The sequence below is a fragment of the Carlito syrichta genome, unplaced genomic scaffold (assembly GCF_000164805.1).
Source record: "Carlito syrichta isolate Samal-C Ts95f unplaced genomic scaffold, Tarsius_syrichta-2.0.1 Scaffold305668, whole genome shotgun sequence".
Classification (NCBI taxonomy): Eukaryota; Metazoa; Chordata; class Mammalia; order Primates; family Tarsiidae; genus Carlito; species Carlito syrichta.
In genome coordinates, this window is record NW_007249764.1 from 385,453 (window position 1) to 412,870 (window position 27,418).

The 27,418-nt window shown below is 40.8% G+C and overlaps 1 protein-coding gene across 1 annotated transcript in view; it reads left to right on the plus strand.

Annotated features, from left to right (window-relative positions):
* ITGA8 (integrin subunit alpha 8) overlaps nt 1–27,418 on the plus strand; it is a gene marked incomplete at its 5' end in the record, with an annotated part of 204,220 nt that overhangs the window by 164,969 nt on the left and 11,833 nt on the right. The window contains 3 exons of the mRNA XM_021714558.1: nt 2,152–2,280; nt 9,467–9,580; nt 26,700–26,801. Of these exons, the coding sequence (XP_021570233.1) occupies nt 2,152–2,280; nt 9,467–9,580; nt 26,700–26,801 (345 nt within the window). The remainder of the gene's footprint in view (nt 1–2,151; nt 2,281–9,466; nt 9,581–26,699; nt 26,802–27,418) is intronic.

Below are 27,418 nucleotides of genomic sequence, written 5' to 3' on the forward strand. Positions count from 1 at the left end.
CCGGGCGTGGTAGCGCATGCCTATAATTCTGGCTACTTGGAAGGCTGAGGCGGAAGGATCGCCAGAGCCCAGCAGGTCGAGGCTGCGGTGGCGGGGAGTGGCCACTGCACTCCAGTCTGGGTGACAGAGTGAGACTCCAACTCAAAACAAACAAACAAACAAAAAAAACTGTTCAGTAGTCTTTTGTGTAAATGTAACTTACTTAATCTTTACCCCATATATGCCCACAAAGTTTCAGGCTACTACCTTTCTTCTCTATTATAAACAGTGTTTCTACAAACATTAATGTTTTGTTTTGGTGCTTTATTTGGAGGACAGCGATCATCTCATCTCCAAGTCTTTGGTAATTAATAAGAAGAAAGCAGAATGAATTTCATACCTTTTCAAATAATTGTCCCTTTGTCCAAACCCATTTACTTTTTTTTTTTTTTTTTTGAGTAAGGGTCTCACTCTGTTGCCCAGGCCGAAGTTCATTAGCATGATCATGGCTCACCACAGCCTCAAACTCCTGGGCTAAAGGGATCCACCCTCCTCAACTTCCTGAGTATCTGGGACTACAGGTGTCCACTATCCCCAGCTAACTTTTTTATTCTTTGTAGAGACAAGATCTCCCTATGTTAATTAAGCTGGTCTCCAACTCCTGAACTCAAGCTATCTTCCCACCTCAGCCTCCCAAAGTGCTGGGATTTATAGGCATGAGCCACTGCGCCCGGCCAAACCCATTTCCCTTAAGCTACTACAGTTCGGTTTTTACCTATACTGGTCTCTACTCAGGAAATGGCATCTGTGATCACCTAATGGACAGATTCACTGCATACTGGTCCTTTTTTTACTCCTCTGCAGGATCTGGCATTCCTCATCACTCCCTTACTTTGCTGAGTCTCCTTTCCTTGGGCCACACTTTCCCGGACTGCCTTCTCCATCTGATTTTCCTGTCTTGGCTTTGCTTCCCAGATCCTGTTCATCTCCCTGGTTTTCTGGTGTTTCCTGGAGGGTTATAAGTGACTCTGTGCTTTACATCCTACATGTGTTCATTGGGCAGGCAATTGGGGTACAGCTGAATAGGCACAGATGGGCACCCGAGCAAGCATGTGAAACATCAAAGAGAGGCAGGAGTGGAAAGCAGTTCTGCAGACCAGGGAGCTGGACAAGAGGGCGCTTGGGGAAAGACAAGACCAGCCAATGCATGCACACAGGAACCTGTGTGTGCCCGGCTAAGGAGTCTGGACTGTTTGTCCCCAGATTTTTCCAGGTCTTCATGACATACTGAGCACTATCGTTTCATCTTTTGTGGGACAGCCTACACCTGCATTGTAGGAATATCTTTCCATCATTCCATCTTAACATCCTGCTGTTGCTCCTGTGACGATGAAAAGAAATTGTGTAAAAGAAGTCATAACACTCAGGGGTGCGAGTGGAAATTAGATTTCCATATTCAGTGGGTCTAAAATAAAGAATGTGAATGGGATATTGCCTGCGATTTATTGAAACTCCCAAAATATTTATTTAGCCATCAGATGGACCCAGCGTGAAACTTTAGATAAAATCATAAGTTCTAGGACACTTGCAAAGCAAACTCAGGGCTGAAAACAAACTCAATCTCAGCACAATGTGCAAGAAACATGCCTTGGAAAAGTCACGTTCACCAGTCCTAAAGGAGCACAGGAATGTGGGGTTCAGCCCTGTGGACAGCAGGTCCTTGACCACATCAGGCAGTTTCCCCACATGGGTCCGGCATCTCAGAATCCCCCTCCCCACACAGAATGTTCCTTAGTTTACCCAGCTTCACTATATAACGAGAGGAAAGTAATGGGAGAGTAATGATTCATGCCTGAACAGTCACCACCGTGTTTTCTATCCCTTATGTGGAAACGACTTCTGCTTAAAATCTTCTCCTTACCAGATAACACTTCCCAGGAACGCATTCCACATTCTCCGTGAATCCTTGCCATTGAAGACCTGAAAAGCATGTTCCTTGTCAGTGCAGGTCGTGTCGCAGTTGAACATGCCACTGATAAGTTACAACATGTCTGAATTCTCCTGTGAATTGTATTCCACTGAGGAAAAAAAATTGCCTAGAGTTCAAGGCTAATGGACCGGTACCAACTGTTAATGCAATTGTGTATGCTGTCTTCTGCTTTCTGTCTGCAGCCTGCTGCCTCTCCAGAGGACACCCCTGAGCTCAGTGCCTTTTTGCAAAACTCCACCATTCCTCATCTTGTCAGGAAGAGGGATGTGCCTGTGGTCGAATTCCACAGACAAAGCCCCGCAAAAATATTGGTGAGTTTTCTCAGTGTGCACAGAACACAGGGAAAAGGTTGGATGGGATGGAATCCCCAAATACGAGTGGTTTTAACTTCAAGTATTGTTTTTATTTTTATTTTAGATTCAGGTTACACGTGTATGTTCATTACACAGACGTTGTGTAGTGGTGGAGATTGGGTCTCAGGTGACGCATTCTCCAGATAGTGAACGCTGTACCCTGTAGGTAATTTCTGACCCCTATCTCCCTTCCCCACCTTCCCTTTATTGATGTTCCCTGTGTCTGTTGTTTTTAGTCTCCTTTGATGCTCAGATATACCTGGCATCCATATTATGACAAAGGAAAGTGATTTTTCTATGAGGTCTAAGGGGCATTTGCAATATAACCCTTTTCACATTTCTACACCTGCCATGAAGGCCACTTTAGAGAAATAATGATAAAAACATCAAATGTTACCTTTAATCCATTTCAAGGACATACTGATTTGGTGGTTAGCCAGTTCACAGAGACTGAGATTATGGGAGCTGGAAGCTTGGAGAAGCACTGTTCATCCTGGGCCCTCAGGGTGATGCACCTGTCCCGGAATCTCAGAATCCTCGGCTTGTCTGGAAGAGGCAAGGATGGTGTGTTCAGGTTTCCTGGGCCAAAACCCTGGTAGAGTCTTAGCATCGGGGTCTGAGGTAGTTCAAGCCTGAACTTAGTCAAGCCTTTGCAAAACTACAGTTGGTATTCATGAGTCAGTGTTTCTTGATTTCTCCCACTAGTCCCAGTGCCACAGCTTCTAGAGCTTTATCTTTTCGTGTGAATATTCATCTTCTTCCCCGACCATGAGGCAAGGGCCCAAAGTGAATGTCAAGGTTCAGTTCATCTGTGTTCTCTAAACCATCTTCACGAAGAGTTGGAAGCTACAGGCACATTCTCCAGCTAAGCAGAAGTGATCAGAGAGCCCCTCAAAAGCCAATTACCTCGTCAAAAGCAAGCAAACCCACACCCGGTGCTTGGGACAGAGACAGGTTGGGAACTCAGTGTCCCATTGGGTGGGCTGGAGGGCACAGGCCAAGCCCCAAAGCAGCAGTAAAGAAGCTGTAGTTAAGGTGAAGTGCTTTGCGGTGATGCCAAATCAAAAGCCACAGTGACAAGGGTTGTCGATCCAAAGACACAAGTGAAAATAGTTTGCAGAAGGCCGCAGGGCAAACAAGAAACGAGGAAGAGGAGATGAAGGTCGAACTGGAAGAACAGCCTGAGCCCAAAAGGGCCCTATGGTGATTTCTACAGGGCCTACAGTCAGCTGTCCTGGCCAACTTGAAAGCCATTAAACCCCCAAACCTACGCCCCTGACCCTCTCCAGACTGGGTTCATCCCAGAAATTTGGAATCGCTCCTAGGTTCATTCAGATGTGACAGTGCTCTGACCCTGTAGCATCTGAAGCATTCTTTGTTCTCTATCTGTCCACCATATTGAAAGCCCATGAAGGTAGGTAACATGTGTGGTATAATCAGTACTGTTTCTCCAGTGTGTAGCATAATGTCTGGTTTATTTTTTGAGCCAATGTGTGAATGTCACCGTGGACACATCATCACTGCCACTACTAATAATTTTTGGAGTCATCTTCCAAAATGCCCTCAGGAGCCATTTTCACCTGTTTTTAACCTTCCTCCCTGACCCTAAATGCTCTTAATTCTAAATCCAATTCTAAGTAAATAACATATCGCAGGCAGTTTAAAAGATAGTGTTGGTAGTGACTAAATTAACTAGCCATCCAACCAGTTAATTTCCAAATAAAATGGTTGTAATGACAGCAGACAGAGATGTCTTGGGGAATATAACTGCTCCAGCCAGTTACAAAACTGAAATAATCCAAGGTAGCTATCACTGAAAAAAGCAAATGCATACTCAAAAAATGTATTCCTGATTTTCGCATCTATAGGTCTGAAAGGAGTAATCATAAGCTTAATTTTCAAAACTGAAATACGGAAGGTTAAGAAAAGATTTACAAAAAGATAAACTCTAGAATAACAGTATGTGTGAGTGTTAGCAATCACTTTTGCCCCTCAGCTAAAGCGGAAAATTCTCTGGAGATAAACAGTTTTCCACTCTTTCAGCCAGTCGAGTGGAATTGGCGGGTGTGGGCAGGGGAGGTGTGTGTGTGTGTGTGTGTATTGAGAAGGGCAGAGACAGTGAGGTTCTAATAAAAGAGGCCTGACTCCGAAAAGATAGATGCAAGAGGAGAGTCTGGGCAGCCCAGGTACCGTCATGAGATCCCGGTTTCATGCCTGTAGGCACTAAGAGAAAAGAGTAGTTCCTTCTGTTTTGTGATCCATAGATTTAGAGTTCAAGGTCCTAAGACACAGATGAGCACCTCATCCCCACAAGCCCTGCCTGTCCTTAGTTCTGAGTTCAGGCAATTCATCCAGGGGTCCCCATCTGACCTATCAGATCATTTAGAGAAGGCACATGAATTTTAAAGAAGACAAGCAGAATGGCAATTGGAGAACTGAGGGGTCTTAAATTGATTTCCTTTTCATTCCCGTATTTGCCTTATTTTTAAAAAATCAGCCTGGGCAATATAAAAAGAGGCCTCATCTTTACAAAAAAAATCAGAAGAAAACAAAATAGCTGGGCATGGTGGCACTTGCCTGTAGTCTCAGCTACTCAGGAGGCTGGGGCAGGAGGATCACCTGAGCCCAGGAGGTGAAGACTGTACTGAACCATGATTGTACCACTGCACTCCAGCCTGGGTAACAAAGTAAGACCCCAACTCAAAGTAAAAAAAAAAAAACAGGCCAGGCTCTTTGGGAGACCGAGGCGAATGGATTGCCTGAGCCTGTGGGTTTAAGACCAGCCAGGGCAACTTGGCGAGACCTCGTCTCTACAATAAATCAAAAAATTAGCCAGGTGTGGTAGCATGCGCCTGTAGTTCTGGCTACTTGGAAGGCTGAGGTGGAAGGATAGCCGGAGCCCGCGAGGTTGACTCTGGGGTGGCCATAAGTGTGCCACTGCACTCCAGCCTAGGCGAAAGAATGAGTCTCCAACTCAAAAAAAAAAAAAAAATAGTAAAATATTAAACACTTTGATAATTCTAACCATCTACACAAGTCCAGTAAATTAGGATAATGCCATATAAAGTTAACCATAGTCTTGAAAATCTAAAACATGTTACCTATCACATGGATAATCTTTTATTAGTAGTGCAAAGAATCAGACCAAAGAGGATGTTAGGGTGAAATAGATGCAAGTTTTAGTTCTGTGTCTCATTGATACAAAAGCTTTCAGGAGCCAGAGTTTCCACTTGGGAGGACAAAAAAGCTTTGGGGTTAGGAGGGGGTTAATGGTTGCCCACATTGTCATGTACTTAATGCCACCAACTGTACACCTACAAATGGTTTAAATTATTTTTAAAAGCGTGTCTTAAACATTCTTTGACATTCATTTCTTTCATCTTGACAGTAAAAAAATGTTTTGAACATGGAAATCGACAGCAAAGTATAACGAGAAAGTATAAATTAAACAATCATTTAAACTTAAGTCAAGCAGGAAATGTTTATTATAATAGAGGTACCTGAAATTACATGGCAAAAATCTGTGACAATTGGAAGACTATGATTTAAGTATATTTCTATGATACTGTAATATTTTTTAAAAGTAAGAGTAGGACATTCACACACTATTTCTTTTAGGATAAAATTTTTAAACTGCATATTCTCATTGGAAAGAAGTTTTCAGGGAGCAATATAACAGAAACAGTAATTGACATTTGTGGAATTCTAATATGTGGTACCTATGCAGAACTAACAATTTGAAAAATCAAGATTCAAATTTTTTTTCAATTTCTACTTTACTGTATGCCTCCTGAGTGCATTGAGTAAAGATCAGTAACTAAAATTCTTCTGAGCCGGGCTCGGTGGCTCAGCCTGTAATCCCGCGCCTTGGGAGGCTGAGGTGAGTGAATTGCCTGAGCCCGTGGGTTCGAGACCTGCCTGGGCAACTTGGCAAGACCTCATCTCTACAATAAATCAAAAATGAGCCAGGTGTGGTAGCGCGCGCCTGTAGTTCCAGCTACTGGAAGGCTGAGGTGGAAGGATCGCCGGAGCCCAACAGGTCGAGGCTTCGGTGGCCGGGAGCAGCCACTGCACTCCAGTCTGGGCAACAGAGTGAGACTCCAACTCACAAAAAAATAAAAAATGAAATGAAATTCTTCTGAAAATTATATGCATTTGTGTTGAAGGTCAGTTTTTTTCCTTCTCCTGTTTCTCATGAAACATTTTGATGTGAGAAAATCTTTAACTTCTGAATAACATAGAAACATATTTACCCTCCCATGAGGGCCGAGGCAAGCCTCAATTTCCATATCTGATTTTGTTAATTCCTATATTATTCCCTTTCTCTCTTATTGGTTCAAAAATTGCAAATCATCTGCCTCCCTGTGTCCTGGAATAAAACAACGCTGGATAGACAGTGATTATGCAAAGTTTATTCCAAAATCAAAAGCTAAATAAGACCCCCTACAGTTTTTGTTTAGTTAAAAACAACTTTACTGAATCCCATTTCTGATGAGGAATTTGAACGTGCAAAATGCCAACATCCTGTGTTGGGATCAAAATTTCCAATTTGCAAGGGAAAAAAATTGTATCTTTAACACTGAAAAATAATTGCTCCTCTACCTAGGAATAGCCTTGTATCTCTCATCTCGGGCCCCTGCTGTTTTTGTAGCTATGACTTCCATCTCCTCCCCTCCAAACTTCCCTGCCCTTCCCTTTCATCACTGTTTCAAGCAACCTTAGCTTTCTCAACTCTTCAGCATTTGATACGCTTGGCCACTTCCTGAAACTATCCCATCCCTTGAATTCTCCCAAAACATTCTCTCCTGGTTCTCTTTCTACCTTTTAGTCACCCCTTCTCAGAATGTGTCTTCTAAAATGTCTCTCTGCTCGTCCGTCAATGCTCTTGTTCTCTTCCATCAATGTTGGACTCTCAGGGAGGTTGCATGTATGACCATAACTAACTCCAGTTATTCCTAGGTGCCTCCTGTGGTCTCAGCCCTTGTCTGCTGCACTCAAGACATAAAGGAATCATCTGGATGTCTGATATCCACCCCTGTATCCACATGTCCAAAATGATTATCCCCATTATCTCCCAAATGTGCTTCCCCTGTGGAATTCCCATCCCAGCTACCCAGTTATAATTCAAAGAGCATCCTCCACCCAACCTCCAATGAGTCGCCAAGTATCTACTCTGCTTTCTACACTTCTCCAAAATTCATTTTCTTCTTTCCATTCCGATTGCCTCAGTTCAGGGTCTCCCTTGGACTCTTGCAATAGGCTCTTGTCACCTTCCTGCCTCCCACTCTTTTCTCTCCTCTGTCTCCACACACCTCTTGTCCCTCTCAAATACAAATCTGATCATACCCCTTGATTTAAAAGCATCACAGCTCCCCAGTGCCTCCTGAACAAAATCTAAACTCTTTAGCACAAAGGAATTGGAAGCTCTTCACCATGTGGACTTTCTCTCATTGCTACCTTATGGCTGTCTGTCTGTCTCACCCTCTATTCCCTACCCTTCCCTTTCCTGAGCATGTCCTGGTCTTGTGTGACAGAATCATGGTTATCCCATCCTGCTAGGTGATTCACTTTGACTCTTCACAGCTCATTCCAAGCGCCACCTTCTCCAGAATTCTCCAACAGAGCTGGCTAACTGGGGTCTCCATCTCCAGGGAGTTTACAACGATGACCATTCTTGGCTCCCCCTTGCCTCTGGAGGGTGATACCCAGCATGTCAGTCATGGAGCACAGGGCATCATGAAAGCCCTCACAAGAGCTTTGAGAATTCCTGCTCCTACTGTGGACACCGTGGTACCCAAATCAAGTAGTACAAGGACAGCCTGACCACCTGTATTTGGAAACAGCATGTAGAAATCAGTCTTCCTGGAATTTATCAGAAATCCCTTGTTTCTGGGGCATTCTGAGGTTCTCAAAAAATAGTTCTCATGGCAATATGGTTTATCATTCTGTGGCTTATCAATTTCTTTACAGTGAAATGCCTCAGTCAACTACTTCTCATAATACCCATCGATTTTTATTGAGCATCGATAGGCCAGTGCCCAGGGCTTGAGATATGAAGACTGAATAAGCATATGCCACAAGATGAATTCAGATCCATGAGGGAGTGCAAACAGAGAAGTGTCATTCTGTGCATGACACACAGAAAAGGGATGGTGATGTGTCTGTTTATTTTCATACTGAGATCCAATCAGAAAATCCTATTGAATAGATAGAATGTTATCATAATGAATATCTGCCAGGAAGATGCATTTCACATATTAAATGTTGTCCATTCTGCATTGGGCAACACTAGAAACTGGTTAAAAAACCAACCTAATGAATGAAACTCACGGAAGCATCTCCTTTAGAACCAGGAAGTCATTTAAAGAGAAGAATGTTATGGAAAAAATGCTTGTCAGTGGGTCAGTAACTGTAGGTTTTGAGATAATATGGACCCAAGGACTTCTTTAACAATGCTTTCCAGATTCACTCCATCCAGCACCAGCCATTGTGAATACCTGTGAGAAATGTCTTCCCTGGTTCTGAGAAACTAAAACAGAACAATTCAATCACCACTGCAGCAAGATTGTTTTAAAATTTTTAGAAAAGAGCTTAAATTTTATGTTGTATTTTGTGTTCCATTTTATCTCTACATTATCACTTTCAACCTAATGCTTACAAAATTTGAAATCATGAACATTACACTATTAAAACCAAACCTGTAATCCCAGCACTTTGGGAGGCTGAGGCGAGAGGATTGCCTGAGCCCAGGGGTTCGAGACCAGCCTGGGCAACTTGCCAAGACCTCGCCTCTACAATAAATAAAAATTTTTTTTAAATTAGCCAGTGTGGTGGTATGCACCTGTAGTTATAGCTACTTGGAAGGCTGAGGCAGAAGGATGACTGGAGTTCAGCAGGTCGAGGCTGTGGTGGCTATGAGCTTGCCACTGCACTCCAGCCTGGGTGACAGAGTGAGACTCCAACTCAAAAAAAAGATCTAAACTATGTGTTCTTAGTTGTTTAATGTGTTTTTCCTTATTTAAATTAATAATGTATGGGAAAGTGATGACTTCTGAGAAAGTGAAATGTAGATATACTGACTTCAGCGTTCATCCTCTGCTGAAATTTAAAGACACTGATGTGCCCCCGCTATTGTTGTTTGCAGAACTGTACAAATATCGAGTGTCTGCAAATCTCCTGTGCAGTGGGACGACTTGAAGGAGGAGAAAGCGCCGTCCTGAAAGTCAGGTCACGATTATGGGCCCAGACGTTCCTCCAGGTAATAAAAACAAACAAACAAAAAAAACACTGAGGCACAGGGAACCTCTGCTCAAAAGCTCAGTGGAAGGCCTCTTTAATTTTTAAAAATTCTAAATTTTCATTTTTAATGTTCTTAATTTTAAAATATGTACAACTTTTTTACATTTTGAACTCTTTGATGGTTTAAGTTTTTTACAATTAAAAGCTTAATTTTTTAAATATCATTAAAGGACATTTCTATGGAGGTGTTGAGCAAGATGAGCTGGTCAGCTTTCCGAGCAGGTGAAGACAATTTCACTATCCCAAGTTCCTAAGACCTTCTGATAGTAGGTTGAAAAAATTGTCTTTAGCTCACTACTGTATACTCAGTGCCAGAGTGGTTCCTCAGTAACTATTAGTCAATGAAACTATGGTAAGTATGAGAACACAGTTCAAGACATATGCCCAGAAAAGCAAAAGTAGAAATAAATTTAGAAAGGACAAAGGAGATCATTCTAGAAAGTTCTTCCTGTCAGATGGTCTTTCAGCATGGGCTCCATCCGCAACAACATCTCAGCCCCAGGTACTTGGGCTTATCAGTCCTGTGGCTTCCCACACAGCCAGGAATTATTCCGTTGATTGCATTTTAAAAGTTTAAAATCTGTTTTATGCTAAGAAGATGAAATTTTCCTTTGGGAAAGTGCTATTTAGTTAAATGATACCATAACGTGATGACCTTATTGTTTGGGGAGGATTTCAAATTTTTCTAAAGAAAATTAAATTAAAACTCCTACCATGTCTGAGCCTTTTTGCTCACGTTTGAACTACTAGAAACACTCTTTGGTTCATGTGCCGGAGAAGATCAAATGGTAAAATCCATTTGAGTCTAGCTATACAGATGGGATTTTATATCTCCATAGTTTCATGTTTTCTATTATTTAAAATACTTCTGTAGTCTCACCAATCTTATTCAATTTTGCTTCTAAAATAAACTTGAGGAAGGTTAAAATTATTTTTTCTTTATTTTCTACAATTTATTTAAAATGTATATAGTAGTGTAATTTCATGATTCCAAATTTTGTAAGCATTAGGTTGAAAGTCAGAAGCAAGCCAAGAACATATCATTGTTATTACTTAACATTCTTCTGAAAGTTTATCCAACACATTTTTTAAAAGAAAGAAATCAGAGGTAGAAGACTTGCAAAAATTTCCATTATTTTCTGAAATTGAGGAAGATTAAAGTTATGTTTAAAGCTTGTTGTGAAACTTTTCTTTTTTTGTTTTTGTTCTGTTTATTTATTTATTTATTTATTTTACCTATGGCAGAGTTTCTTAACCTCTGCACTACTGATATTTTGGACTGGATCATTCTGTCGTGTGAGCTGTCCTGTGCATCCTAGTTTATTCAGTGGCATCCCTGGCCTTTACCCATAGACGTTGGCAGCTATCCCCATCCCAGTTGTGAAAATCAAAAATGTTTCCAGACATTGCCAATGTTCTCTCAGGACAAAGTCACCCCCAGTTTTGAACTACTGACTTAAGGAGAGGTGCAGTGCCCGATTGATTTGATTCCTTTTTTTAATCAAACCATTATTTATTCATTCACTCAACAAACGTCTATGGAATGCCTGCTGTGTGCCAGGTGCTACTTCGGGGTCTAATTATAGGTGAAATAACAGTGAACAAAACAGACATAACACCTGCCTTCACAGAGCTGTCAGCTCCGTGGAGGGATTCAGAAATGGAGCAGATAAATACATGCATGAGTGCCAGGAAGAATGTGAAATGGAATGGTCAGATCAGGGTGGTGTGATAAGGAGTCGAGAAGGGGCTACTTTTGCAGGGAGGGTGGGAATAGGAGAGCTCTGTGAGGAGGTGCCGTGGAGCTGAAATAAGAGTCATGGGAAGACCTGCAGGCAGGGTTCCAGACAGAACAACCAGCAGTGCAAAGACCCTGAGGCCAGAACACTTTTGCCATGTTGAAGAAACAATGAAAACCAATGTTGTCCCACAGAAAATCAAATGGTAAAATTGAGAGACAGAGATGAGACAGAGAAATAGTTAGAAATTATGTATCATGGAAAGGATCCTGGATCTTATTCTAAGTGCAATAGAAAACCACAAAGAAATTTAATCCAGGAAGAGATGTGATAATAACTATGTTTTTAAAAGAGCAAGAGTGAATAAATCAATTAATTGATGCATAGTCTAACAAAAGAGTACTATATGCCAGTGAAAAGGAATTAACTAGATGGGTCAACATAGATGAATCCCAGGAATACAACTTTAGTTTAAAAAGCAAGTCAAGTATGACTCCGCTTATTTAAAGCTCAAAAACAGGTGTAACTAAGCTGTACATTGTTTAAGCTTAGGGAAAACAAGGGAATGAAAGCACAAAATTCAGGAGAGTAGGAAATAGCCTTTTGGGGTAGGGGCCATTCAGGAAGGAACAGAGAGAATGTTTCAAAAGCACTAGTGATGTTCCATTAAAGTCAGTGGTAGACAGACAGATGTTCATCTTGGCTTTGTCTCCATCATCATGTTATACCTGATGACTTACATTTACTCAGTGTTAATAAAACAACTTTTAATGGGCAATATCAAAAGCACTGACACAATTGAGAATCTACTGCAGTTGTCTTGGGGGAAAAGATGGCAGATTAAACCAGGGCAGAACTGTGGAGTAAGTGAGGTGAGTTATGAGTCAGGATTTATTTTGGAGGAAAACCCAACAGTACTTGTTGAGTTTATGATGAAAGAGAGAAGTCAAGAGTGACTCCAAGGTTTTGTGCCTAAGCCAAAGAGTGAGGAAGACTTGAGGGAGAACTTTTAGGAGAGAAAGCCAAGAGTTCTGTTTTGGACGCTGTATTTGTCATCTATATTCCTGCATAATAACAAATTTCCCAACACCTATGTCAACACAATAAACATTCGTCCTTCCACTCTGAGTCAGGAATCTGGCTACAGCTTACCTGGGTGATTCTAGTTCAGTGTCTCTCTTGAAGTTACAGTGGAGACGTCAGTTGGGGCTGCAGTCATCTGAAGGCTTGAGTGGGGCCGGATGTTTGTTCATGTGGTGACTCAGGGACATGCACGTCAGGTTAGTGCTTGCTGGTGGTGGGAGACCTCAGGGCCTTACTAGGTGGACCTCTCCACAACGCTGCTTGAGTGTCCTCCTAACGTGGTGACTTAGCTTCCCCAAGCAAGTGAGCCAGGAGAGAGTAAGGCTCTTATGTGTTTTATGACCTAGTCTTGGCAGCCCCATTCTGTCATTTTCACAATGTCTGATTGTTGCATATATCAGTCGTCTTCATTCAGTAGGAGAGAGGCCCACACAAAAAGGAGTGAATACCAGGAGTCAAGAATTCACCAGGGCCATCTCAGAGGCTGACTAGCTCAGGTACTTTAACCAACTCCTGAATTTTCTACTTTTAGGTGAAATTTCTCTCAAAGCATAAACTATAAATCCTCTGTTTTCCTCTAGTCAAATGAAAGCTGGGAATTAGTTACATTACCATAATCAATATATTAGTTTCCTAGGGCTGATATAACCAACAACCATGAACAAAGTGGCTTAAAACAACAGATATTTATTCCCTTCCAGTTGAGAAGATTGGAAGTCCGAAACAAGGTATTGGTAGGGTTGGTTTCTTCTAGAGGATCTGAAGGATAAACCACCACATGCCTCCCTCCTAGCTTCTGGTGGTTGCTATAAACCTGGGTGTTGCTTGGCTGATAGACACATCACTCCAATCTCTCCCTCCATATCCATGTCACCTTCTCCTCTATGTCCTGTGTCACCTTTTCTGTCGCTTATAAGGACACTCTTATTGGATTTAAAACTCACCCTAATCCCAGTATAATCTCACCTCAACCCTTAACTTCATCTGCAAAGACCCTTATTCCAAGCAGGGTCATAGTATGAGATTCTAGGTGGACCTGAATTTGCAGGGGGCATTATTCAACCATCAATAATCTTACATTCTGGCTGGGCACTGTGGCTCAGCCTGTAATCCCAGCACTTTGGGAGGCCAAAGCGAGAAGATTGCCTGAGCCCAGGGGTTCGAGACCAGCCTGGGCAACTTGGTGAGATCTTGTCTCTACGATAAATCAAAAAAAAGTTGGGCATGGTAGCGCACACTTGTAGTTCCAGCTACTTGGAAGACTGAGGCAGAAGGATCTCTGGAGCCCAGCAGGTTGCGGTTGCGGTGGCTGTGAGCGTGCCACTGCACTCCAGCCTGGGCAACAGAGTGAGACTCCAACTCAAATAATAATAATCCTCATCATCACCATCTTACATTCCCACTAGCAAAGGCATACTTCATTTTGCCATAGTAGTGTAATAGTTTCTTTAATCTTGTAAATGTGCTCCTTTAAATGCTTCTCTAATCTATTATGGGGGGATATAGGGGAAGTAATTAATTAGGGTTTAAGTCATTTTGTTACAATTCTATTTTTTTTCTGTTTACTACATACTTTCTCCATCTACCCTCAGACATATCATCACTAATCTTGGGCAAAATTTTGATGTGTGAACCTATGAGTGAGAATGGTTTTGAATTTTACATGCACCATTCATGTGTGAAAACTGCCTGTTAGCAAAGTGATGTGTAAAAAATTACAGACACACATAAAATCAAGTTCTAGGAGCAATGGTCCTGATATAAGTTAGATAGAATCTGTTTCCTCTGTCTTTGGTGGGGACCAGGTCAGGAGGCAGGTACTCGGTTCCATTCTCATCCGTGTTTCACGGGGCTCAATTTCCTTATTTGTGAAATGAAGGGATTGGACTAAAGAATTTCATTCCTAAAAATTCACAGGTTCTGTGGAAAGTTCACATGGAACCTGTTCTGATACGTTATTTATGGCGTTTGTTTTCCTTAACTTCAGTCAGCAATAACTCCATGGGCTTTATGAATATCTTACTTTTGCCTTGTCAACACTGTGGTTGACTCAAAACAGACTACATCTCAGTGGTTCTCTACACTTAAGGAACAGCCATCCAACCTTTCCAAAGAGGTCTGCTTGTCTGCAAATAGCCAGGTTACAACTGAGTGATTGCCATGTAACTAGGCACTATGATAAATGCATATACAGGAAGGATTTATTTAATTTCTATAGCAGTCCCATGGAGATTCCTGTATTATTTTTTGTTGACTGCATTTTATAGATGAGCAAATTGAGAAATAGAGATTAAGTTGCCGTCCCAAAGTCATGTGACTAGGAAGAATGGGAATCTGGCCTTCTGTCCTGTGTGTATCACTGTGTTAGACTACTGAATTAGAGATGACCCTATTATTACTGCCTCTGTGGGTTTTATATTGTAATCACTACACTACAAATTGCTAGACTATAATTTCTCTATTGTATTGCTATAACTACTATATAAAGATCTTTAAGATACCATGTATTAAGCTTTTTCAAGATATAAAAATTACATAATGTGCAATTTCAGAATCCAGTAAAGTCTTATAATTCCTGAATTATAAATTAGTAATACAGTAGGAATATCCACATTGATTATTTAAATTTCAAGTATTTCTATTCAAATAAAATTAAACATTCATTTTTCTCAGTCTCTCTAATCACATCTCAGGTATTCAGGAGGCACAGCTCGTTGCTACTGCATTGGTCTGTGCAGATTAAGAGCATTTCCATCAAAGAAGAAAGTCCTATGGGCCAGCATTGTTTTAGATTGTTAGGAAAGTGTATTTCCCTTCAGAATCACAGGATTATTATCAAAATCAGTTATCAGATCTATAAATGTAGACCTGGATTGTGTTTAATAATAGCTTTGTGTCTTTTCTTATATCCCCTCATAAAGTAAGAATGAGACCCCCTTTTGCCTCATGGCAATGTCATCTGCCACCTCAAAAGGCAAACCCTTTATCAAAAATTCACTTTTCCCTAAGTGGAATGTTACAGGTTTGGATAAACACAATAGTCTCCCACTCTTCCAAGTAGCCAGCAAAGACAGCAAAACCTTGTGATAAGCAGACCAGGGGGCAAAGGTGTTGGCTTTACTTCAAAGCTTAGATATCACGCATGAACCATACAAGTAAACTTTTGGAAGCAGAACTGCTGAGCAGACGCAACATTGAAAGTATGCCATACCCAACAAAAAAAATAAGACTTGCAGACTATGTTAAGAAACATTTCCAGGGACAGAATGGGAGGAAGTTTCCAGCGAGTATATCTATGGTTGACACTAGATGATGAGTTTCTCAAGGGCAAGAAGGACGTTTTCTTGTCTTTGAATCTTCTGCCTAGCACCTGGCCAGGGTAGTTACTCAAGACATTTTATTTATTTATTTATTTATTTTTTGGTTTTGATTTTAGAATTATGAGGATTTGCTACATAAGTAATTGCAAGCAGGTGAGGACTGGGCAGTTCTAGTGAGCCCGTTCTCCCCTTGGTAGTAGACATGGTACCCAGTGGGTGGTCATGTGCCCTGTGTCCCCTCCCGCTTAGGAACTACCCAATGTTTGTTGTTCCCGCCTTTGTGCTTGCATGCCCAATATCTAGGGTCCACTTACGAGTGAGAACATGTGGCATTCAGTGTTTTGTTTCTGTGATAGTTTTAAGTGAATGAAACATCTAAGACCAAGTGCTAGGCTTGGCTGGTCGACAAGTCCTTGTCTATTCAGAATGAAACCAATCAAACTATCAACAAACAAAACCATAACAAGTTATCCCTCTTTAGCATAAGGCTAATAGTCCTAAAAGCAGCAGATATTGTGGAAACATAAAAACTTGTGGTATCAGAGATTAACAAGAAGTGACTCTTGATGCCTTCCTATGGTGTCTCTGGTGATGCCCACCTTGATTGGTTGTTTTGAGATGCAAAAGCACAGATGAATCCAAGGATACACCTATGCTGACATCTGTGCCCAGCCAGCTAGTTTTCCAGACAAGTCTTCAGTGAGCAGTAAGAACGAGGCTCCCTTACGCTTTCATGACAGTGTCATCTGCCACCTCACATCTCGTGTTTGTTATGACATTTGGCTTTTTTCCAGAATCCTGGCACCTCATCCTGCTTTCAAGCTACAAGCTGCTCTGGTGTAGTGAGTTTAGTGAAGACATCTTGCGTTTCAGGCAGAAGCAAGCATTTCATTTTCTTACCTCTCTCAAGCTGAAATTCTCAGGTTGAGATGACAAGGTTTCTCAACTAGGGAGAGACTATGGCTGGAACTGGAGGTCATATCATGTTAAGTGAAATAAGCCAGGCACAGGAAGAAAAATGTCATATGTTCTCATTCATATGGAGGTAGAGAGGAGATTGGTGGTTACCAGAGATCGGGAAAGGAAGGCAGAAAGAGAGCATGAAAAGAAGTTGGTTAAGAGATATAAAGGTACAGTCAGATTAGGAGGAATAAGTTCTAGTATTTGACAGTACAGTAAGTAAATTATAGTTCATAATTTATTATATATTTCAAAATAGCTAGAAGATAAGATTTGTAATGTTCTCAACACAAAGAAATATGTTTGAGGTGATGGATATCCTAAATACCATGATTTGATCATTACACATTGTACATAGGTATCAGAATATCACATGTTCTGATATTTACAAATATTAAATATCATAGTAAATAAGTAAAAATTAGACGGCCTCTTCTGAGCCACACCTTGATTTGATTATTTTCAGGTCAATAAGGCAGACAATTCAGAATCCCAGGTGACAGATACCAGACCAAAGGGTCGTTGTTGTCCCTTTATTTCCTACCCAAGAAAATGACCAGCACTATTAAATCTTCCTGGCTCTGCTTCCAGCCCACTTCCAAAGGTGAGCCAGTATCCAATGTCTAAGCAGTGTAAGACCTCGCCCCAAAGAGCTGGCATAATTTATTTACACTTAGGGGATGTGGTTATAAAAACCGCTGCCTGCAACCCGCAGCCACACTCTTTGACCAAAACTAGAGGACACATTCAAAGGGTTGAAGTGTTTTGATCTCCTTTATTTTTTGTGCCGGGACAGAGATCTAGGGATCCTTAGTGACATCCCATCAGAACCTTGTTACCTCATTTGAGACAGGTTCTGTGATCAAAGTCACAAACTCCTTCCCACTTAGAAGAAACAAGAGGCAAGTTTTTCTCTCTTCTGTAGTTGAAATATACAAAAGAAGCAAGTGTGTTCTCCAAAGAGGCTTTGCAAAATATTCCATAGATATAGAATAATTTATCTTGCAGGAATGCTACATGCAGATCTTTTATTTATTTCATAACTAGTGTGTTCATTATATCATTTATTTCATAACTAGTGTGTCCATTTTGTCTTCTAAGTTTTAAAAAAACTTTATATTGAAATGTCAGAAGGTTTATTGAAGGGTCTTTCATTAAATTTGGAAATCCATATTGTAAAAATTTTCTGAGTTCAGGAAAAAACTTATTTTAGCAGTATACTATTTCAGAGAATCCAATTATTAACTTCCTAGTGATAAATTGCCATCTGAGTCTTCTACCATGTAATTATTTAGCTGGCTTGCATTTATTAGCACTACAACTTCGTCAGCCTGAACAACAAAAATTAAGTCATTGTAACACCTTAACGATGTCATAAATTTGAAAATTATAAGTGGTCTTTTCAAATTAGATTCCACTTTTCATAAATAACATAGGCTCCCCTAGATTGACAATTCTCCTAATTATGCAACATTAACTGAATAGCCAGAAGGAAAACTGAATCACTTGCATTTCATGGATTTGCTTTTGGTCACTCTGTTTTTTGACTGTTAGTTCTGTGTTTGTTTTTGTTTTTTTAAGAGACAGCAATAGGTTCTTGCTCTATTGCTTAGGCCGAAGTCAGTGGCACAATCATAGCTCACTACAGCCTCAAACTTCTGGGCACAAATGATTGACCCACCTCAGCCTCCCAAGTAGCTGGGACAACGGGCATACCCCAGCATGTCCAGCTATTTTTTTTTTTTTTTTTTTTTTTACTTTTTTGTTGTTGTTAGAGTCTCACTCTGTTGCCCAGGCTGGAGTGCAGTGGCATGCTCACAACCACTGCAGACTTGACCTGGGCTCAGGTGATCCTTCTGCTTCAACCTTCCAAGTAGCTGGAACTACAGGCACATGCCACCATACCTGACTAATTTTTTGATTTATTGTAGAGATAAGGTCTCGCCAAGTTGTCCAGGCTGGTCTTGAACCTGTGGACTCAGGTAATCCTCTCACCTCGGCCTCCCAAAGTGCTGGGATTATAGGCATGAGCCACTGTGCCTGGCTTAAGTTTTTTATTATTTTTGTTATTTTGGGTAGAGACAGGGTCTCACTGTGTCACCCAAGTTGATCTCAAACTTCTGGCCTCAGGCGATCCTCACGTCTCAGTCCCCCAAAGTGCTGGGATTACAGGCATGAGCCACCACACCCAGCCTGTTACTCCACATCAAAGAGTTGAAAGAGAGCTGTCTTAATGAACCTCCAAGTTCTAAGTGACAACCTACAATCCTCTTATTACTTTGAGCATCACATCCTAGTGAAGTGAAGGAGAACAACTTTTTGGTGAAGCAGGACTCATGTCATTTCAACACTACAGTCAAAGGAAAAGTGATTATTTTAGCCTGCCTGCCTCAGTTCTGTACACAACACTCCATGCATTCTCCTAAGAGCCAAAAGAGAGAAAAGGACATCTTCATTTTCCTGTTAAAGAAGACCCTATGTCTGGAAAAGGACAATAGTCATTGAGGGACTTTTGAAACAATAAATATTTAGCACAAGAAGGGTCAGACCAGAACAACCTGGAGCAACATTTTGAAGTCCTTCCAGGGAAGTCATTTTTATAGATATGAGAGAGAGGCACAAATCACTGTGGGTTTGCTTACCCCCTTAGTCCAAATTTCTGTACTTCCACGATGTCTGCTTATTTCCGCCTTAGAAGCCATATACCAAAGAGAAAGGAATCATCCCAATCTCTCTCCTCTTCCCCTCCCCCTCCCCTATGCTGTACATTGAGGTCTATTAAGAGTTTCATCATATAACCCAGAAGAAACACGTTCTACCCTCCTAACCCAGGCTAGAAAGTTTACAGTTCTTGATGGAATGACTTACCCTGTTATGTTTGCTTCTGTCCATGTGGTGAACAAGAAAACTGGCCAGAAAAATATTTCATTTATGTTAATCCTACTGTTCCCTTCTGTGATGGTTGCTTGAAGCAGAGTCCTTCTTTATAGGTGTAAGTTTTACCAGTCGTTGCTTAGGTTCTGTCTCCTCGGGTTTCTGATAAAGTTGAGTGTTATAACATGGGCTAGACAAGATGAACATGTACTGAACAATAACGATTGAGAAGGAATTAAGTGGCCAGAAGTGGGAGAAGGATAGTTTCAACATTACCAGACACTCTAGGTATTCGGTCAACTCAGAAGGCTCACACTCTCCATCTGTTGCCAATTCTTTTATTAGTACCATGACCATAAGCAAATCATTGTGTGAAACTACACCAAAGAGTCAGCCAGTGGGCTAACATGGTTTAAGTGATGCCGCAAGAACAGAGGAATGGGGCATTTTCTGAGAATTAATGGCTAGCTAGGGCAAGACAACGGTCCCAAGAATATATTTTCTTTTTTATCAATATTTTTTATTTTAAAATTGTGGGGTACAGTTAAGGGTTAGGTACACAAATATGCATCATTCAGGCACCCTTGTTGTTAAGGAATGTCTCCCCATTCCCAGACAGATATTGACTACCGTTAATCCCACCCCCCTTTCCCTCCCTGCCCCCCCATAGTTTCCCACCACTGTCAATCCTTTTCTTACAGTATTACGATAGATGTTCAAGGTCCACTATATGAGTAAGAACATGTGATACTCAGATCTTTGTTTCTGTGAGAGATCACTCAGTATTATAGACTCTAGTTCCATCCAGGTTGCTGCAAAATTCATGATTTTGTTCTTTTTTATAGCTGTGTAGTATTCCATTGTGTATATGTACCACATTTTTTTAAGCCAGTCCTCTTTTGATGGACAGCCTGGTTGGTTCCAGGTTCTTGCTATTGTGAACAATGCTGCGATAAACATACATGTGCAGGTAGTGCAGGTATCTATTTTATAGAGTGATTTGAGTTCTTCAGGGTATATTCCCAGTAGGGGGCTTGCGGGGTCATATGGGAGGTTGATATTTAGAGCTTTTAGGAATCGCCACACTGTTTTCCACAGAGGTTGCACTAGTTTACACTCCCACCAACAGTGTAGAAGTGTTCCCTTTTCACCACACCCTCTCCAGCAACTGTTATTTTTTGAGTTATTGATAATTGCCATTCTGACTGGAGTTAGGTGGTATCTCAGTGTGGTTTTGATTTGCTTCTCCTTGATGATTAGTGAGGTTGAACATTTCTCCATGTATCTGTTGGCCACTCGGATGTCTTCCTTTGAGAAATGTCTGTTCATATCTTTTGCCCACTTTGTAATGGGTTGTTTGTTTTTTTCTTTTCAGCATGTTTGAGTTCCTTGTAGATCCAAGATGTTAGGCCTTTGTCAGACCTGGAGTTGGCAAATAACTTTTCCCAGTCTGTGGGCTGTCTCCCTGCTCTCTTGATGGTTTCTTTGGCTTTGCAGAAGCTTGTCAGTTTAATGAGGTCCCACTTGTCTATCTTATCTCTTACATCCCATGCATTTCGGGTTTTGTTCAGGAATTGGATGCCAGTTCCAATTTCCATAAGGGTGTGTCCTGCATTTTCTAAGGTTCTTAGGGTTTGAGGTTTTACATTTAGGTCTCTGATCCATTTAGAGTTAATTTTTTGTGTATGGGGATAGATAGGGGTCTTGTTTGAATCTTCTGCATGTGGTCAGCCGGTTTTCCCAGCACCATTTACTGAATAGGTTCTCCTCTCCTCAGTGCTAGGTGGTGGGGGTTTTGTTGAAGATGAGTTGGTTGAGAAATTGCGGTTTTGCTTCTGGAATCTCAATTCCATTGGGTCTATATGCCTGTTCCTGTGCCAATACCAAGCTGTTTTGATTATTGTAGCTTTATAGTAAAGTTTGAAATCTGGTAGTGTGATACCTCCTGCTTTGTTTTTTTTTTTTTTGCTGAGGAGTATTCTGGCTATTCTTGGTCGTTTGTGTTTCCATATGAATTTCTGTAATGTTTTTTCTAGCTCTGAGAAGAATGTTGCTGGTAATTTGATGGGTATTGCATTAAATCTGTAGATTGCCTTAGGTAGAATGGACATCTTCATAATGTTGATTCTTCCAATCCATGAGCATGGGATATTTTTCCACTTGTTTGTGTCATCTTTGATTTCTTTGAGCAGTGTTTTGTAGTTTTCATTGTAAAGGTCTTTCACATCTCTGGTTAGGAAGATGCCAAGGTATTTCATTTTTTTGTGTGGCTATTATGAATGGGATTGTGTTTTTGTTGTTTTGTTTTGTTTTGTTTTGTTTTGAGTTGGAGTCTCACTCTGTCACTCCTGACTGGAGTGCAGTGGCTGCTCCCGGCCACCACAGCCTCGCCTGCTGGGCTCTGGCGATCTTTCCGCCTCAGCCTTCCGAGTAACTGGAACTACAGGCACGTGCTACCATGCCCGGCTAATTTTTTTTTTTTTTGATTTATTGTAGAGATGAGGTCTTGCCAAGTTGCCCAAGTGGGTCTCAAACCCGTAGACTCAGGCAATCCACTCACCTCAGCCTCCTAAAGCGCTGGGATTACAGACTGAGCCACCGAGCCAGGCCTGGGATTGTGTTTTTTATTTGGGTTTCTGTTTGTTTATTATTGGTGCAAAGAAATGCAATTGTCTTTTGCACATTTATTTTATATCCTGAGACTTTGCCAAAGTCCTTTATCAGTGCAAGGAGGCTTTCTACAGATTCAAGAATATATTTTCAAGGGATATTAACCCCAGCTAATTTCTCAGTCCTAAATTGCCTGCAATATGGCAATGATTGCCATTGTATAAGTAGACTGCTGTATGGAAGATGAGATTATTTTAAACATAAAAATAATAGAGTTGTTATATAAAGAGCACAACTGGAAACATTCAACTATGGGTGTGGAAATAATATTAGGACTCTGCCCATAATTGTTTTTTGTGAATTAAATACCCACCTATGCCATGCCTTTGACCTACAACACATGACTAACCTATCTTTCATTCCAACCCAGCTGACTGTAGGCTAGTAACTCACATTTCCCACTCCTGGGAACTCCAGAGCTTTTCTTAAAAAATGAAAAAGATGCTACTTTTTTTTCCTGCTGAAAAGGGTAAAAGAAGCCTTGCTTTGGGAGAATAAATTTGAAACAACAAATAGCTTGACCTGTGAGTTGTAATGTTACAAGCCTTATGCCTACCACATAATTTGCTCAGGCCCTGGGTTCCCTTCGTTTGTGTGGCTGAATTTGATTGCACAGGCAATGTCAATATCACCTCATTGCATGTCACTACTTCCCCTTACAACTTCCTGACCTTTCTAACTGTAACACGGTGACCCTAAATCTGAGCAGACTTGAGCCTAATACTTACCTATTCCAAAGAAATCAGCTATTCCAAAGAAATCAGCTGGAGGTCCAGCAGGGAAAAACATTAATTTAGTAATACTTATGGGAAGTATCAATGGCGACAGTTCAGTGAAGAATCAGTGCCTCAGGGAAATAAAGCAGCAGTTTTATAATTCAGCAAGCAAGCTAATCAATCAAATTACTATACAGTGTGTATAATTACATTGATTCAGAGTGATGCCCACGTTGTTTTCACCTTTACTTCATCACCTGCATCCCAGGACTCATTATTGGGAATATGCATACCCTTCAGCCTTGGCCAGAGGCTGCTCCCTGAGGGAGGGGCCAGGAAGAAGCCAGGTATAGGGGGAACCAGTCCATGTCTGGACAATACCACACACGAATCTAATTAAGGGAGTGGAGGGAGAAGCGTCCAATTCAGCAATTGAATTGAAATAGACAGTGGTACTTGAAATGGGACAGTCGCCAAGTGATCAAAACATCAGCTGTGTTCATTTACCCTCCATTCATGCAGTTGGTCAACCAGTGTGGATTAAACCCTCCTCTGCACACTGTTCTAGGTGCTGTGGAAGACATAAGCATTGTATTCCATGGTACATACCTGCCACTTTTGTTATCATCTAGCTGGGGGAAAAAGTAATAGAGAAAAATTTAAAAATTCAACAACAATGGGAAACTTCCAGAAAATGAATGTCAAATACAGTTTCACATCAGGTTTACTGAATCAGAATCTCTGAGACTGATCTCAGGTATTTCTGAAGCCCAGCAAAGTATAATGGTTTGTGAACCATCAGAAACAACAGTAAAGATTGGTGATGGGGTGGGTGCAATAGCTCACACCCGTAATCCTAGCACTCTGGGAGACTGAGACGAGAGGATTACTTGAGCCCAGGAGTTTGAGACCAGCTTGGGCAACATTGAGAGACCTCATCTCTACAAAAAATAGCAATTTAAAAAATTAGCTGCCTGAGCCCGCGGGTTCGAGACCCGCCTGGGCAGCGAGACCTCATCTCTACAATAAATCAACAAATTAACTGGGCGTGGTAGCGCACGCCTGTAATTCCCGCTATTCAGAAGGCTGAGGCGGAAGGATCGCCAGAGCCCAGCAGGTTGAGGCTGCAGTGGCCGGGAGTGGCCACTGCACTCCAGTCTGGGTGACAGAGGGAGACTTCAACTAAAAAAATAAAAAAATAAAAAATAATAAAAAATTAGCCAGGCATGGTGGCATGCACCTGTATTCCCAGTCACTCAGGAGTCTGAGGTGGAAGTATTGCCTGAGCCCAGGAGGTTGAGACTGCAGTGAGCCATTATCATGCCATTGCACTCCAGCGTGTGTGAGACTTGACTCAAAAAAAAAGTATTATGAATTAAAAATGTGAGGAATTGAAATGAAACCAACAGCAGGAGGGGTGAAAGAAAGAGATGAGAGAAAATTCCCTCAGAGAAACATGTTTCTCCACAGCTTACATTCTAGAATTCAAATGTTGTCTCTTGTGCATTAAGAAACTTCATATTCATAAGTACAGAATCTGGTAAGAGAAAAGCTTTTATCTAGAGTTGATGCAGAGGTGGAGTTTTCAAACAATTTGCTTATCAAAGACATAACTTCAAGATAGAAGATGAAATATTTTCTATCAATTTTTTTTTTAAAGCAGGATTTATTGTGAGGACAGAAAAGCTCCCACAGTGGGAGGGAACCTAAAGGGGTTGCCTCTATCAACTTTTTATTGAACTTGGAGATGAAAGGAAACTTCTTCACTAGAGGTTTGGGAGTGTGGACACTCATTTGAGCATGTAATTATAATCCTTACATGCAGAATCTCATTACGAGAATTTCTCCTGTGTCTACCAATAAGGAAGATAAAGAAATTAGTTGGAAATCACAACGTACACCCAAGGTCTTATAAGGAAAGATTCGAAATTTTGAAAAAATACCTCTCAAACAAAAATACAACTTTCAACTAAAATGGAAATGCCAGGAAAGAAGAGAACATTAGAAGAATAACACCCCAAAAGGAATTTTTCCAAATGAATAGGATTACTTATCCTGGAGGGCAGGGATAGAAAGAAAGAAAACTCCAAAGACATAGTAACTTGAAATATATAAAAGTTACATACTATGGCCTGCCCTTATCATGTAGAAGAAAGAGGGTCTACTAAAGGGAGAAAAAATTCAGCCACAGGGGGAAAGAAAAAAAAAAAAACCTTGCAAAAACATTTAAACAAAATGTATTATAATGCAACCTGTTGGACTGGCCTTGGGACATAAGGCCCAACATTGGATTCCAGACAAGGATGTGCTGGTAAATATTTAATAAACTGCTGTCTGGAAAGAAACAAAATCTCTGATAAATAGCATTTACCAATTTCCATGGTGTAAATATTCCCATCATGGCCCATTTCCAGCTACCAGTGAGTTACCACTGAATGCAGAACTGGAAAGAGATGCCCAGCAGCACAGCATTTTGTAGTGTTTCCCCTGAAACAATAGATACAAATAACATCAGAGGCATTAATAATGGTAAAATGTAATAAAATAGTAAGTGTTAAGGTTTGCATATTTATTACCTTTTAAAAAATATAATTTACTTAAGTTTACATTTATTTAATTTAAGTTGTAGTAATGGTACTGTTTAACTCCTGGGACTCACAATTCCTGAAAATTTAACAGTCAGCAGCAGTCATCTCAAGCTATAGCACAGCACTGGGCAGGTCTAATCATTGTCTCAATTCAAATGGAGAAGAGCCACCGAAGCTTAAGTTCTTGAAGTAGCTTTCCTGAGTTATTCCGAAATATTTTACTTTTGACTTCTAGCAGCAGTTAATATGAGAACCAATTAAACAAAGAGATCTTTTGCTGAAAATTCTGTCGGAACCAGTATATGGCTCCAAGTCAGTGGTTCTTAACGGGGGTGATTTTGCTCCCCGGGGGATGCTTGAGGATTGTTGGTTGTCCCAACTTGGGAATTGATGCCACTGGCATCTGGTGGGACGAGGCCAGGGAATGTTACTAAACATCATACAGTGCACAGGACAGACGCCACCCCCCTCGACCCCGCCCCACATCCAACCCAAAATGTTAATAGTGCCAAGGCTGAGAAACCCTGATGTGCGTCTTCTGTATAAGGTAAAATGTGATAAATTTCTTTATAACGTAGTACTAGTCTCTCTCCTAAAATAGTTCCTTCTATCAGATAAGAATTGTTTAACCCACCATGTCTCTCCTCGGTTCTTCACTGGCAGTCACTATATTAATCCTTGTGCTTACTCCTTCTTAGGACCTTGATTTTTTATTTTTGTTTTAACCTTATTGTACATAGTATTTATTAATGAGACAAATTGTCTTTAGAGATAGAATGGAAATGAATGATGGCTTAGATATTTGGAGAGATTCATGGATGGGCGGACAGATGGTTTGGATGGATGGATGGTTTGGATGGATGGATGGTTTGAATGGATGGATGGATGGTTTGGATGGATGGATGGATAGATGGGTGGGTGGATGAATAGACGAGTGGGTGAATGGATGGATGGAAGGAAGGATGAATGGGAGGAAAAAAGTAAATAAGAGAAGAGGAAGAATAAAAAGGAGTAAAGTTTGCTTTGGAAATGGAAAACACTGAAAACAATTATTAATAGGTGACTGCCAGTATAACTCTTAAAAGTTTTATAGGGAATGCACTTAAATAATTTGTTTTAAACTTTCAGAGAAAAAATGATCCCTATGCTCTTGCATCTCTGGTGTCCTTTGAAGTTAAGAAGATGCCTTATAAAGATCAGCCAGCAAAACTCCCAGAAGGAAGCATAGCAGTGAGTATCTTTTAAAATATACATAGGCACAAATAATTTAAATGAAATCACTTTTTTTGATCACTATCCAACTTGTGCTAGGTTTTAGTGTTTTCATTGACTTGAGAAGTTTCCCTCTTCAGCTTACTTTTCTTACTACAGTCTAGAAACTTCCTAGTGCCTTGTGCTCTGGTTTTTGAGCTTGTAATATAAATTTCTACCCAAAACATTGCAGGTCAGGACTAGTACCAATTTTTAATCAAGACACTTTATTTTAGAGAAATTCATAAATTATCATTATAATGAAATTGTACTAATTTTTAAATTTTAAACACAGCATGGTGAGTCAGGTGGGAAAGGAAGAAACTTCCTTAGGGAGAGCTGGCCATGGGTCAGCTGCATGACTTTGGATGACCATTTTTTCTGACTATGCAAAAAAATCTTAATATTGACCTGCAGGGAAGAAAAATCCACTCTGAGCTTCAGTTGCATGAAAGTCAGTTTTAAAACTTGAGGTTATTAAACATTACTAATACCTCAATATCTGTCACAGAACAACTTCTGACATCCTTATTAACCTGGCAAAGCCATGCAGAGGGGAGGAAGGAATGGGTGGGGAGACCAGTAGGCACCATTAC